Source organism: Agelaius phoeniceus, chromosome 3 (assembly GCF_051311805.1).
Source record: "Agelaius phoeniceus isolate bAgePho1 chromosome 3, bAgePho1.hap1, whole genome shotgun sequence".
Taxonomy (NCBI): Eukaryota; Metazoa; Chordata; class Aves; order Passeriformes; family Icteridae; genus Agelaius; species Agelaius phoeniceus.
In genome coordinates, this window is record NC_135267.1 from 7,083,533 (window position 1) to 7,099,365 (window position 15,833).

General features: G+C 38.3%; 1 protein-coding gene across 4 annotated transcripts in view; it reads left to right on the forward strand.

The window, feature by feature from the left end:
* Positions 1-15,833, forward strand: part of RTN4IP1 (reticulon 4 interacting protein 1) — a 44,149-nt gene that overhangs the window by 2,168 nt on the left and 26,148 nt on the right. For 3 of the 4 annotated variants that reach the window (XM_077176526.1, XM_077176527.1, XM_054630091.2), the window contains exons 3-8: positions 239-307; positions 540-664; positions 6,043-6,091; positions 7,606-7,742; positions 10,109-10,292; positions 11,634-11,726. In XM_077176526.1, coding sequence (XP_077032641.1) covers positions 239-307; positions 540-664; positions 6,043-6,091; positions 7,606-7,742; positions 10,109-10,292; positions 11,634-11,726 — 657 coding nt within the window. Of the gene's footprint in view, positions 1-238; positions 308-539; positions 665-6,042; positions 6,092-7,605; positions 7,743-10,108; positions 10,293-11,633; positions 11,727-13,383; positions 13,491-15,833 lie in introns of all 4 variants that reach the window. The other variant, XR_013181725.1, reaches the window with a different exon arrangement.

A 15,833-nucleotide genomic window follows, 5' to 3' on the forward strand; every position in this document is an offset into this window, starting at 1 on the left:
TCTTATACACAATGCAGTACAATTTATTCACATAGCCCTCCAGTCCTTCATATAGTTGGTAGTCGGTTTTGTGATTTTTTTTTTTTTGGTGTAAAATAAGCTAAATCTGGTTTCTGATAAACAGTGAAGACATTCTGTGAATTATAAAAAAAGATTTCTTTAACGAGGGAAATTCCTGTGTACATACAATTGTGTGCAAGGCTACAAAAATTGATAGCTGTTTTCTGTTTGGTTTTAGGTGTGGGCAGCAATTCCCCCATGGAAACAAGGCACTCTGTCAGAGTTTGTGGTAGCTAGTGGAAATGAGGTAAACTTCCAAAACTCTGGCTAACAAAACCTCAAAGTTGTAAAGACTGGCATTTTTCTTCTTCAGTATCTAAGTAACTTTATTTCTTAGTGCTTGGATTGATTCGTACTCCAGCTAGTTTTGAAGATGGCTGAAAATGTGCAATACACAATCTGCAATTCAGTAAAGCTTTTTTAAATATTTCAGTGTCACATAGGAGCTGCTGTGTGACTTAGTTATGGTTTTATTTCAGGTATCTTTTAAGCCAAAGTGTCTCAGTCACACAGAAGCTGCTGCCTTACCATATGTTGGTCTCACTGCGTGGTCTGCACTTAACCAAGTGGGAGGACTGAACCAAAGTAATTGTAGTGGGAAAAGGTAAGTAAACAGTTCTGGTACTAAAACTAAAGTTCTTCATTTTTATATTGAGCTGCTTGTAAGACATGTCCAGCAGCAATAAAGACTGTTACACCATGACATTGATACAGATCAGCTGTCTGAGGATGATGGATTCTGTCTATACAGCTGCTGAGAGAGGCTTCTTTAGAGGAAGGCTCAGATGAGGTCCCTGTATAGAGGTAAAAAATGCCCACCCAGAGAAGCTGGTGATGCCCTCACATCCACAAGTGGAAATGCTTAAGGCCAGGTTGGCTGGAGCTCTGGACAACCTGCCCCAGTGAAGGGTGTCTCTGTGCAGAGCAGGGCAGTTAGAACTAGGTGATCTTTGAGGGCCCATCCAACCTAGGCTGTTCTGTGATTCCAATCCAATGTATATCTAATGTATGGGCTATATGGAGAATTTGAGGATGTTATCTCCAAGAATTTGTAGGGACTTTGCTTTTCAGCTAGCCAAATGTAATATCCTCTCAGTTGTACTGGCAGCTCACAAAAAGCCCTCTCAAGGACAGAGATGTGGTTCAGTCACCTCCTGCATGCATGGCCCATTTGGAACAGACTGGTTTTCCAGCTTTTTGAGAAAAATGAGCAGGTGACTGACTCTTACTTGACCTGCAGGCCAGAACTTTGATGAGGTCAGGAATGCGGACAAGAAAAGGAGAATGTACAAGACAAGCAGCCAATCAAATAAAAAAATTGGCTTTGTTTATCAGTCTTTTGATCTGACAATGGCAGATGAGGAAAAATGCAGTGAAAGGTTGGAGCAAAAACCATTTTTCTTCTGATAATTGAAATCTTCAGTTATTTTGACCTTTGGATGTTTGAGTAAATAGATAGCAAGATCTTCAGAATGGAAATGAGGGCAAAAGTAAAACTATGGGAGTTGAAAAACAGTAGTTAAAATTACTGTACTGCATCACAGATTTAGGTCATAAAGTAATTACTGGGCAGCAGAAGTCTTGGATGCCTGACCTCTTCTTATCTTGGCTGATACTTTGTAATGCAACACATTGCAAAGGACACTAGATTGATTAAAATTCTTCACCCACATCTCTAGAAGACAATCGAGTGAGTGATTATTCATGTGTCACAGTGAACTTCATAATGAAAATATTGAGTATTTTTTCTAAAGGTAAACAATGTTTTGAGAAGATGAAATTGCAAAATTTAAAGGAGTTTCAAAGAGACATGATTGAAATTAACTTCCAGCTAGTAATAAAATTCTATACAAGATCACCTTACTTTTTTATTTTTCAGTATTTAGACTTTTTAGTATCTTAACTTTCACACATAAATAGAATTAACCTAAAGATACACTGATAGGCTAGTTTTATTTAAATTTTCTTTCCAATCTTCAGGTAAGTGTTTAGATTGTTAGCAGTAAAATTGAAACTGCATTTGTAATGTAATCTTTACATTTAATATTTACTTTCATGTTCCAAATAAATTTTTAATTACTCTGTCAGCAAACTACATTTGTAATGTAATCTTTACATTTAATATTTACTTTCATGTTCCAAATAAATTTTTAATTACTCTGTCAGCAAAAACCCATTTTAATGTACTTTAAAAATATTATATTTCCTATCTATAAATTTTGAACTGTAAAACCAGCAGTGAATGACTTATGTGATGGTACCTTTTTTCCTCCTGAAATAGTGCTTGTAGGAAAGTGTTTAAAGTGCATTGAAGAGGCTGTGCAAAATTATATTCCATGAATCCTCAGGGCAATAATTTAAAAATACAACAGTTTATACAGCGTTTCCTAATTTCTTTAGATCATATATTTGGTAAGAAGTTACCTACGTGTGTGATTTTGTGTCAGTCTTTCTGTCTCCTGTAGTTGTAGGTAAATAGCTATGTAGAAGGGTGCACACACACAGAAAAATGTCTTATTTGGGCAGAGCAGCTGTATTCTTGATGAAAGCTCCTTCACTGGTGCTTTAGTGCAATGTTGGGACACCTTAAAAGCAGTGAGATTTTTCTATTGGTGTGTATTGTTCTCTTTGCCTCTTTTGAGGCATTAGTGTGGGCTAACCAGAAACACTTGCTGTTAGTCCAGTGTCTGGCTGTGCATTGATCTGGCAGATTATCTGCTCCATCTGCACATACTTTCACAGGTTATGTTCTTACAAGTTTCCTGAAGTGTGCTCTCATTGTTTGTGAGCACTCCTGCAATTCCAGTCATTTTTCCATAGCCTTTATTCTATACCACTCTAATTAATGTCAATATTCTTGTAGAAGCTTAAATGTTCTTACTGTCCTAAATGTTCAAAATGACTGTGTTGTGTTGAAGTTATCTGTGGCTACCTCATATGTGCCACTGACCTGTTTCAATAGAGAGGAGATATGCTTGTTCAACATTAGATGTTAAATATCTTGCTTTCTGTATTCAGAAAATGCATGACAGAAACCTGACAGTTTGAGAAGTTATTCAAAGTGCTTACATTGCTTTTAAATAAAAGTCTTTATGTAAATGCAGAAGCAATATCTTAGACTTTCATGTATGCTGGGCAGAGATGCTGGATTCTCTTAATGTAAGCTACCAAACAGACTCCTGGTTCATACGGTCACGGTGAAAATTTGAATGGTATAATACCCCAAGAAAATATTTTTTCAATGTCTGTGTGTTATTTCATCATTTTATTTGTTGAGAAGTACAAATTGAGTGTAGGTTGTAAAACTTCTTGATAGGGTAAACAGTGCTTGATCCAGGAATAAATTTCTTGAGGACATTTTGTTGGCATAATCAAATGAAATATAATTTTATATCTAAATAAAGTTGATATATTTAGTCAATAAATACATTAATTTTACAACTATATAAAATCACTGCATTTATTCAATTGTTATCTTGCATGTAACTCCGCCACTGAAATTTTTTAATTATTTATAATCTGGAGAAAATATTAGTCCTTGATCTGTACCCACTCCCCACCCTCTATGTGTTCTGGTGGGGGGCACACTCAGCTGAGACAGGTCCTGCCTCCTGATGCTCGTTTCTGACCTCACCATAGCTCCAAGCAGGGCCTAGGGAGATGGGCTAAACCTTCAAATCTCATGCTGTGCTTATCTGGAGAGATCTGCTCCCTCTGATTGTTTGAACTGCTGAGCCCCATGGAGGGCTTGGTGAATGTTGTGCCTCTGTCAGAAGGGAGGAAAGCCTGGGCTACAAATGTTCTTTTTGTTCTTCTGAAAAAATTGGTTCTCTTGGATCCCTGCCCAGGTCAGAAGATTTGTTAATTTGGTCCCTGGTGCAAATACTTTTATATTAATTTACTCCTGAGCTCACCCTTGCAGTGCAAACAGGTAGTTTCTACGATGTGTTTTCTCCTAGCTCTGTTTTCCTGAGGCAGTGCACACAAAACTGTTCCTGCTTTGGCACTTGCCACCATCTGTCATTCAGTACTGTCCTAACAGGTCCTGCACCTTCAATCACCATCCCTCTTACTTGTGTGTCTTGCTGTTGTCAGTGCTGCTGGGCTGCTGCACATGGATCTCCTGTGCAGATGTAGTTTGTCTCAGAAATGAAGAGCTTTCTTGAAGTCACAGTGTGTGGAGAGAGTTTTAATGATTGTAAGGTGTGATAGAAAATAGCCCATGTAACATAGGAACAAACTGAATCTCAGAAGTATTTCTACCTGAAGGAATCCTGAAGGGCTTTTATTGAAGGAGAAAAAAAAAAAGTCCTAGCCAAGCTGCTCCCCAAAATGAAAATGTTACCTAAATCCTTTGAGCAAATTGTACATTTTAGGATGGCAGCTTTCCCGCAATTATGTAGTAGAAGAAATGCACTTTAACTAAGGAGTGAAATTGTAAAGGCAGTTTGAAAAGGTTTTTTTGAAAGGATTTAATTGTGACTGTCCTTTTTAAGGATAAAGATGGGTTTAACCCAAAATCTTGACTGTAGGATCCTGGAGCCTTTTCGAGTATACTGAAGTCAAAATATGTGTGTTGCTGTGGGCATCTGTTGTTAGAAGCCTGGTTCTGAGGATAAGTACATTTTGGCAGATTTAAAAGCTGCAGGCTTTGTGGTATTGTGGTTTCATATTCTTAATCTGAATTTTGCAGCTTGGATCAGTGAAATGGGAGGGAACAGAATCTGATCACTTACAAAAGGAGTATTTCAAAATGGATAGTGTGACCACAGCCAAGTCTCTTAGGCTACTTCAAAGAACTTTTGTAAACTGAGACTCCAGATTGTATAGTACAGTTTTGTACTGTAAAAAGCAATTTCCTTCAACATCTTTTACTGTGAGATTTAAAACAGGAATTTCACCAACTTCTGAAGATTCTGAGATTTTTCTGGCAAATGGAAGCTCTGAGAAACATGATGTTCCCCAATCCTGTGCCAGGACTTCATCTTGGATCTTCTTTTTGTCCTAGAATTAGCAAATGGATCCAAAGACAAAGGCACTGTTTGCAACTTGAGCTGCAAGGTTTTCTTACTAATTCACTTTCTGATGTTTAGTTATTTAATAAAATATTTGGATTAAATTTTTGAACAGCGTTTAGGCTTCTAGCGCTAAGGTCCTCACACAACTTAACTTGTATTAATTTTTTTTTGAGATTTAGGGTTATCAGTTAAAATGAACTCTCAGTTGCTAATAATTAGGCAATATACTCTTTCATTTTCTTGCTTGTGTGCCAGTTCCCACAAGCTGGCATTTACAGGGTCTTGTCGAGATGTACTGGAAGGAACTAGAAAAATTCTACTGCTTTTTTTTCCTAAAGAAAAATACACTCATTTTAATTTAATAAAAATTAAACTTGTTAGTGGTGAGGGCACTTCATTGAATTTTTGTCTTTTAGCTGAACATTATGCAATATGGGATAATTATGTTCCATATGTTCTGCAGTTCACAGTCTCATTAAATAATGTGATACTTAACTACTTTTTCTCTTAGATGGGACCAATTTTTGTAAAATGCTGGTGAATTGGATTTTTTTCTTTAGGAGATGTGACAGTGGAGTCTGGGAGACAGGAAGGGCTCTTGATTGATTTTGTCCCAAACAAAACAATTACATTTGGGAAAGTGAGGACAGGTGCAGGAGTTTTGAGTGATAGAAGTGCTACTACCTGACAGCTCCACTGCCTGCATTTAGAAGAAAGGACATATGAGGAAGTCTCTTTGGCTGTGCTGAGATACTGTTTTTGGCACAGGACACATGATCAGCAATGTTAAGTCACATTTTTGGCTATCTGAACAGTTAACCACTCTTGAATAACATTGAATGACCAAACCAGTCTTTTGCTAAAAATAATTCAGCATCAGAGATGTATAATAAACATTAGAATACATAATTACTCCAGAGTTTATTTAAAGAACTATTAAATCTATTTTAATTTTCTCTTACAGAATATTAATATTAGGAGCTTCAGGAGGAGTTGGTACATTTGCTGTACAGGTAATATTATCCAGCATGCCTAGGATTAATCTTCAAGCATTTCAGTATGAAAAAAAATAACAGCAGGGGAATTGAGAAAAGGAATAGAGAAATAGCAAGCTCTCTATATAGCAAGATTAATAGCAAGATCTGTCTGCCTGATTGAGAAGATTGATGTTTCCAAAAGTCAAATATTTTCAGATTTATTGCTTTCCTTTTATTATGTTGTATTATTTTAAAGTAGGAAATAGGGACTTCCAAAGAAAGGAGTTGGGTGTAAGATCACATTTCACAATTTGGGTGCAGGAAATCTCTGATTGGTGTAAGTTGAAACATGTAGGCTGTTCTCATTATCTTTCATTCAGCTCTGTGCTCTAAATATGAGCAGAACTTGGTGTATGAGTAGGAAAACTGATGGAGAATGTCACCTACCACAACTGCTGTAGCTGGTCAAATGATGTGAGAGGCCATCAGGCTTTTGTGTGCAGTGGCTGTAAAGCACAGAGGCTTAGATTTACTTTCCCTCACTGTCTTTGCCTTGCTGCCTTTTTGTCCGTCTGTTCAGTAGCTCTAAACTTTGGAAAGTCAACATGCTCTTTTGTTACTTCATTAGTTGTGGAACATCCTCTTTCATGCTCTCAGTTAATTTGGGAGTTTTGATTCTAATTACTATCATCTCATGCTGAAAAATCTTTCTCTCAAGATTATAAAAAATACAGAAGTTGGGTGATTGCATCACTGCTTTCTGTGTTACTAGGCCATAAGCACAGTGGTTTTAAAGAGGTTTACAGCAGAATTTTTTGTGGTATGCTATTTGCCTGATCTTTGATGAAGCAGGTGACTTTTAGTATGAAAGGCTGACCAGCTACTGACTAGTTACAACTTGTAACTGATCAATCCTGGATAAACTAAGTTAATTAACCTGGAATAAAGGTAAAAAGTGTTACTGTGAATGAAAAAATGAGATGCCAAAAGAGATAAATAACTAGCAAAATCCTTTACTTTGCTATAGCTTTTGGAGTAGAAGATAACCTGATATTGTCCCTGTGATAAGTCAGACATTATTTCCTTATTTTTCTTTTTACTAGTACTTAACCTATTTGCAGTAATATGAAATACTTAAAGGGCATATTTAATAATATTTAATGGTACATCTGGTGCCAGTTTGGTTGATTGGCAACTTGGACAGTATCTCTTGGTGTATGTTTAGCTGGTAGACTAAACATACAGATGGTAAACTGAGAGCCTTATTTTTCATGAGACCTGGTATCTTTCAGTGGCATTAAAAAAACCCCACACTCTTTCCTTCACACCAACTCCTCCCTCCCCACAGCCACCTTAAATATTGATAAATTCTAGCCATTATTTTGTCTGTGGGATTTGTGACAAATTATCCTGTATTGGAACAGTCTCTCCAGTCCCTATTAAAGGTGCTCATTTGTTATATAAATATAATGAGACTTTGGCTTTTCAAATTGTTCCCAATATTTCACTAAATTTTAATCTTTGGACTTTTTTTTTATACTTGCTTTTAGCTAATGAAGGCCTGGGATGCTCATGTGACAGCAGTTTGCTCTCATGATGCCAGCACACTGGTGAAAAAGCTTGGAGCAGATGATGTGATTGATTATAAATCTGGAAATCTGGAAGAGCAGCTTAAAACATTACCCTTGTGAGTATTTGTGTTGCTTTAATACTGAGATCAAGTGTAGGGGGATAGAATATAAGAAAATAAAGATAGTGTAGAGAGTAATCTTACCCCTTGGGAGTTGCAGCTGGGCCAATTATCAAAGATTAGGAACAGGCTTGACTTTAATAGGCCACAGCTGTAACCAATGAGAAGAAGATGCTATAAAAGAGTGGGTGGGTGGTTGAGAAGGGAACTGGAGTCAGTGGCTGCTTTGTGAAGAAGAAAGAGTCAGTGCTGTGAGGAGATGCCCATGAGAAACACCAAGGAGGTATGAAACTTTTGTGCTAAGGAGACAACAGTACGGAACTCCTGGAATAAGATGACAACAATGAAGGAGTTTGTGGTCAGACCTTCTGCCTTTTGATTGCTTGACTCTATCAGAACTCCCTAAATTTTTCCCCATTTCTAAAGCATTATTTTGTAAAGTAGGTTCACATTTTTGAATGCAGTTTGCAAGTGAGTATGCCCAGCACAGATTTCATTGTAACACTAAGCTAGTTAATTGGGAGATAAGCTCACTTCCATGTGCTTCTCTTCAGTGACTGTAATATGAACAGTTTTGTAGCTTCCATCCAAGTATCTTGGAGAATATTCAATGCATGAGTAAATTGAAATAAATCTCTGAAATCCTGAGCGAAGCTGGTAAGTATAAACTTGATCTTGTAGAGGAAAGAACTATATCATGAAGGAGCAGTGACTTGCCACTGTGCAGTGCAACTGGGAGTAAATTTCTATTCTGTAACATTGGATACAGCTACCTCTGAAAAACAATCACATTTATCTTGTCACAGCAGCTATGTTTAAACTAGCCTTGGATTTTTCTCTAGAACAGAAGTATTTTTTGCTTTTGTCGTCTTCCCATCTGTTTAAACGTAGTCTACTGTGACTTGTATTTGAATATGGTATTTACACTGCTCTTTTTAGCTAGATTGAGCTAACTTTCTGGGAGGAGAAATAGTAGCTGCTTGATCTGTGGAAAAATTTTACTGGTAACTGTGCTAAGAAGCCATGTGCCCTTTAACTGTAATGTGGTTGTCAGCAGGCCTGAGGGCAGTGACACTGTCTGTACAGCAGGATGGACTTTGCAGCTGGGGCAAAATTTGCCTTTGTGAACACTTTAAATGTTAAACTTCCATTCTAGTGAGTGACCCTTTTGAAGGGGCATCAACAACAGTGTCCTGGGGTGCAGTTTAATGATGCAACTAGGCTGGTCAGTCAGCTCTACTGAGTGGGTTGTTCCCTTTGCAGTTGTACTGACTCTTCAGAACCCACAGTCAGCTACTCTTTCCAGGAGCATTACTTTTCATGGTCTTCTCTTGCTGGCATCTGTTACATGAACTGAACTTTAAACATGAAATCACACCCTTGGAAGACAGGCAGCAAAGCCATCATTCCAGAGAAATAAGGACTTTTCTATTTAATTTGCATTATGTACTTTCTCTCATATTTGTAGATTATTTAGATTGGAGGTATGTGTATATACATATCTATTGCAATCTGGAGATTGCTGGAAATTTACAGATGAGAATGAGTTGTGCATTTAACAGAACAGGTGCATAGCTCCCTATTGCCCTATTCAGCCTTTACAGGCTCACATGCCTCATGAGAAGGAACACTGAAACTGGCTTTTTGCCAGAGGCTCCATATACCCATTCCATGGGGGAAGGTTTTGGTTCCTTTGCATTGTTAGGTTTAATGTTAAATAGGTAGATGTGACGAAAAGAGCTGTCAGGAGAGGTAGAATGGCCCCTAAATAAATCAGGAGGCCAAAAAAAAAAACTTGGAGAAGTGAGGCTGAGAACTGGGTCACAGAAAAGATGTGAGGAAATAAGGGTTAGTAGAATAATTTGTTTACGTAATTTTAGCCACTGGAACTGACTTTTGTTGAGTACAGCATGTACAAGAGCAGTTCCTAGTTGAGGGCATGAGTCCAGACTGGTTTTTACATGTACATGCCATATTGTTCAGTGTTAGACCTCAGGACTGTTCCAGTAGTCCCTGTGGGAGGGCTGAAGAGATAGAGCTCTAGAAGGCTTTAAGCAAGTACAGAGTGTAGTTGTGCATCTAAGTTTGCTTTTTGGCATTTAAGTGTACTTTCTAAATAGTCTGTGTCTGCTGCACAGTGACTAGGCAATAACCTGTAAATTTAAATCCCATTGTTCATTAAGCTGGGACTTTTCTGAAGTCTTGGGACTTTCTTGCTGGTATCTTGCAGGCTGATTTGTTTTGCTTTTCAGTGACATGTAAAAATGTGGACTATAGCTGATTTCTGCTATTAATTAGCTTAATTACAGTGAAGTTATTTTTCCCATGTCAAGATTTTAAACCTGTTCTTTGTGTGTCTGCAGGTTTGATTTTATCCTAGATAATGTTGGTGGATCCACTGAGAAGTGGGCACTAGATCTCTTGAAGAAATGGTCAGGAGCAACATATGTTACTTTAGTGACACCTTTCCTGATCAATATGGACAGACTTGGAGTGGCTGATGGCATGTTGCAAACAGGAGTCACTGTTGGTTCCAAAACTCTAAAGGTATTTGACAAAATCCTATGTGCTTTTCTATTTTGTAGTACTTTAGTGACTGCCTCTGTGGCTTGGATGTCAGTCAGAGCTCATGGAGAGGCAGCTGTTGCATTGTCCTCATATGTCATTAAGTATACTATTCTTTCTTTCTTTCTTGCACTGAAATGTGTTGGGGTGGTGCTTCTGGGGGTATGTAGTAGTTTGGGGAACTTTGAAGTTTGATTCCTTATTGTGCTTTCCATTGTGGCCTTTTCCATATGGCCTCCCTAGTGAGTCCTGCTGACAGCCAGGGTTTCATAGTAAACACAGCAAATCCCTGCCTCACTGCAGCGAGGGCACTTTTGTTACTTGCTTTAGGCTGGTCAGGCTTTCTCTCAGAACATTGTTCTATGACTGATTCTCTTCATCCTGTTCCAGCACCAGAGTGTAACAAGCGTGGTGGAGGGTGGCTAGGAAGTCTTTCATCTCTTTCATGCTCATGTGTCTAGATGGTGATACTGATTTTTCTAGTTTTCATAAGTGGATCTTAAAACATTCTGCCAGTGGCCAGATCAGTGGGGCTTTTTAGAACTTTTCTCTTTCTTCCCTATGCTTGTGTACTTGCTCTCCAAATGAATGCTTTTTAAGCAGTTGCTATGGTATTCCTGCAAAGGCTTGGCTGAATGGGATTTTAAGTCCTGCAGCAGTACCTTCTCAAGAAAGCCCAAAGACAAAATGAAAAAGTGGGGAAGAAATAATGTAATATTATTTCTCAGTGTGCATGTTTCCATGATGAAGAGGATCCTATGCCATATATAAAAATCATCTCTTTGGCAGATGATGTCTTTTATTCCTGTAATGACTTACTTGGAGGAGATGCTCTTGACTTGTGCGTGTGAGATCTTCCCAAAATGCTTTTCATGTGAGCTGCCATCTGTTGTTGGACGGTGATGACTTGGCAGATATTATGGTGGAAAATGAAGTCACTGATACTGAAGTGGAAGGTTCTAAATGTTACATTGCTGGGTTTATTTCACCCCTGTTTTGAGTGTACAGGAACACATAACACCATTTCTCTCTTATGTAACCAATAATGCTGTTTCTAGCTGCAGAGACAAGGTAATTGTTTTTCTCTACTAGCTGACTTGTGCAATTGGACACACAATTCACCCTGATCCTATTGTGGTAACACAACATCATGGTTTGTACATTTAATCCACATGCTTATCTGCCCTTTTTTTTTTCAGACACTAGCATATAATTTCCATGTCTTTTCCTTAAGTTACTTCTTCAGAGGTTCTGTCATTAATTTTAGTTCCCATTTCAGTTTGCTCTCATTATATTTTAAGAGATTTGTGATCTTTCTTGCAGCATCTCCTTAAAGGAGTCCATTATCGGTGGGCATTTTTCATGCCGAGTGGCCCAAGTTTGGATGAAATAGCAGAACTGGTTGATTCTGGAAAGGTATGTCAGTACTGGTTACTTGGGTATTTGTGCTGAAGGAGATGCTGCTTGGACTCAAAAATGGTGTAGTTCACTGTTGAGAAATAAAGTGTTATGAGAGTCATGGTAAGGAAAACTGGTTAAAAATCCACTTGTTCCAGTTTCTAACTTGTGCCTTTTGCAAGGAATTTTGGAGTTTGTAATGCTTAAGACTGTTCTGCCTTGTCCTTCTTGAGCATACTTTTTAACAACACAAAGCTTACAAAGTTACAAGGAGTTATGTCCAGTGATTGTTTATTTTTGCCAGTGAGAATAATTTAATATGAACTCTACATGAAAACTATGTTTTAAGAGGTCTCAGTTGGTTCATTTGGGCAGAATAAACATGGCTGTTTATCTGCATATGCAAAATTGCTTAGCCTGGATGGTTGGGTGTCCTGCCTATGGTTTGCTCAGAACTAGAATATTCTGGTTATTGCCAGGTAATAGATGATCTCCATTGGCAGAGTGGTGACAAGAATCTTGTTTTTCATTATTTCAGTGCTGCAGGTTCTGATGTTTGTGCTAATTCAGCACAGGGACTTGGAATATTGTGAGCATTCATAAGCTTCTGAGGAATCTTAGTGGACATGGGGGGAAAAAGCCAAGACAGATTAAGTCTGCTTTTGTGATCTTTTCAGGTTTATGAGCTTGTTACAAAATATATTGTGGGAGTGAACAGTTGATTTCCTGTGTTTTGGATTGTGTGGTGAAATAGGCCCCAGCAGTGTCCTCTTTGGGAATTTTGGCAACATGAAATTACCCAAGAGTAGAGAATATGGACAACTGCTGTTAATCTTTCCATGTGGTAGATAAGCAGAAGAGTAAGCAGAGTCTGTCATGACTGCTGGTAATTCCAGTATGTGAACTGCCATCTTGTGCTCAAAATTTGTGCATATTAGTAAAATTTAGATCTCTCAAAGTCTGAGTGTTGATCCTCCTTTTTGGGTATGCAGTATGTTCCAGAGTTTGGAGAAGAGTCAATAAACTGTTCTTGTACTGAAGACCTGATTGCTTCTGTTTTGCCACCTCAGTGCGGCTGCTAAGAATAAGAAATTCTCTGCTTTGTATTATGTCCAGTGCTGTAGGCATAATCCTGTGGTCAAGAAAGAAGCTGTAAAAGGTCCTCATCCTGTGATTGTATTCAGTCACACTGCTAAATTATAAGTGTCTAAGAAAAAGAAATGCCCTTGTCTTTGTTTTTACCATTTGTCCTGTTCTCAGCCAGTTGCAATTTGTTTTGTGTTCTGCTTCTACCTTGTATGCAAAACAAATGCAGACCATGCTCATGAAAGCCTCTTGGGAAACAGCTGTTTATGCAATAGAGATAGGGCTTAATAACCTGGCCAGGTGAATTGCAATGCCACTTCAAATGTACGTCAGACATGCATGAACGTCCTGATGTACTTCTGGCTGTAAAGATGATCATGAGGACAAAGATGTTTGCTTGGTCTTTTATTCTCTGTGCAAAAACAGGTCCCTAATGTCAGGCTGTTTGTCTGCAGAGTCATTATTCTAGCAGCATTTTACTCTGTTTTGTGCAATGTTGTAAACATCTGAGCTGTCATCGGGATTTTATAAGACTCAGTTGTGTTCCATTTAGACAGATATTAATGAGACTATGACCTTTCTTGTTTAGACACAAGAGTTCTCGTAAAAGGACAGACCATCCATTCAGAAGAGTAGGTGTTTGGGAAAAAAGGCAGGAGAGAATCACTGGAGAAATTGTACCACAATTTCCTATAAGTAAGTGAAATGTTTGTGTTTGGATAGGAAAGAATAAAGGAGAAATAAAAGCAGAAAGCAATGAAGTGTTTCAAGAAGCTTGGGGAAGCCAGCAAACTGAGCTCATGTAGTTGTACTTGTTACCTTTGAGTGAATATTTTTGAGTAATGCAGGGGTTTTTTTTTCATTTAAGTATTTTCTGTTAAAGACATCTTAATTTTGAGATTGTATGAAATGAGTAAGAGAGCAATTAGAAAGCTCCTGGAAACAAGAGGCTTTTTTTCCAGGAATAAATTATATGGGGGGATTAAATGCAAGAAATTAAAAAGAGATGATGGTTTAAAGAGATGTTACAGTAAGTGAAGCGTTGAAGAGCATATCTATGAAGCATTTACAGATAATTTTGATTTGACAGTCCTTCTGCACAAACAGAGATTTTTAGCTCTGATGAGTTCATCATATTCCTTTGTGAAAGCAAAAGGATTCTTAATCCTTCAGTGGATGAAGAATAAGCAATTTTGTTTAAAGTTACTTGGTTTTCACCTGGATGATCTATGCAGCAAGGAATAGAGATTTGCAAAATGTCAGCTCTGAGGAGGAGTTCTTTTAACAGCCTTTTTTTAATGGGGAAGCAAAGGAGAGGATTTGATGAGTTGGTAGTACAAGAAAAGAGAGTAATTTTCTTTGTGTAATTTACCTGCACATCAGTCAGGTCTGGGAATTGCAGAACCATTCTCAGTTTACAAGCTGTTTTCTCTGCCTTGCAGATGGACATCTTGCAAAGAAACTATTGCAAGACTCAGGGGCTGGGAGGCTGCTACAACAATTATGGGCATGGAGAAAACCCAGTATTTCCTTGACAAATTTTAGAGAGACTGGCTATTTTCTAAACTGCTGGAGAATCCCTCTTGTGGTTTGAATTTCAGCAGTTAATTATGACTGGCTTAATGTGGGCTCCACCAAATGAGTTGACAAAGCCCATGTCAGCTCTGTATCTCTTTCCATGGTAGAATGTTCCTGGTGAATTACAATTCTCGTCTTAAGACAGCTGAAATCAACAGAACCTTTAATTCAGGATACAGATCTGCTGGCACACTGTTCAGTGAAGCATCATCACTGAAAGGCTTGTTAGGAATTAATTTGGTGTATTTGTGGTCAGTGTTGTGGATTTAAGATTGACAGTGTTGGTTTTTGCTGCTTGCCCAGCATTTTCCTCCTCAGGACATGTCATATAGTCCTTGCTGAAAATAGGCTAAATTCATGTAAGTATTTAAGTTGGTAGAAGCCTCTAACTCATAACTGAGCAGTTACTTTGTCTTTTTGAAACCTGGTGGAGGAAAGCTGGCTCAGAAGACTCCTTAGTGTCACAGGCAGGAGCACTGAGTGTGTTGTGTGTTCTTGCCAGGACTATAATAGGATGTGGGGTCATCCTAAGACCAACAGAAAAGTGACTTTTTAATTTTAATTCAGTGCTATTTAAATGCAGTACAAGTCTGTGTGCAGTGTTTCTGGTGACTTAATACTGTTTCCTTCAGAGCATTGTTGCATTAGATGGTCTGATGGGTGAAAGTTGTTTTTGCAGAAGGAAAGCTGAACGTCAGAGTCTCCAATCATGAAATGAATAGGTCATTCTCTCTGATATTTCCTTTTTAGATAGATGTTCCAGCACAGGCACCCTTAGGAAGAACAACTGCCTGCCTTTATTAATGTAATTTGTGAGTAGTGTTGGTTATACATTTTGCTGAAGGCACTAGATGCTTTGGTTTAGGGGGCAGGATTCTGACTGTTCTTTGGCCCTGCTGCTGCCTTCTTGTGCAATGCTGAACAAATCACATAACCTTTTGCTACCATAATTTCTTGATCTACTAATGAGGGCAAATGCCCTTTATTCACCTTTGATGATTTGCTCTGAGATACCTTGTTAAAATGAGGAATTTAATTGTCTTCTGTTCCTGGTCTTTCCTATTCAGGAAGTAAATAACACAAATGGATGGATATGGTCATCCACTTTGACATGCCATGGGTTCTGAGAATTGTTTGGATGGCCATTAGGGCATAACAGCTTCTGGACTCTGTATCCTAACCTGTGTGTTGATTTGCTTCCAGTTCATTTTGTTGCAGCTCTGCAAATAACTTTTCCCCTGGCCCTTATTGCAGTTGCATTTCTCTCAGCTCTATGAATATCAAACAGTGAATGCAACACTGAGTCCTTGAATGTTCTCCAAACATGGCATCTATAGATGTGGCCTTCTCTACAGTAATTCCAGACTTTGACTCTGCTAAGGTATCGTAGCATACCTGAGAACTTCCCCTTGTGTGGTACCTGCTTTAGTCTCTCTGAAAAAGGCACTAGGGTACCTAAGT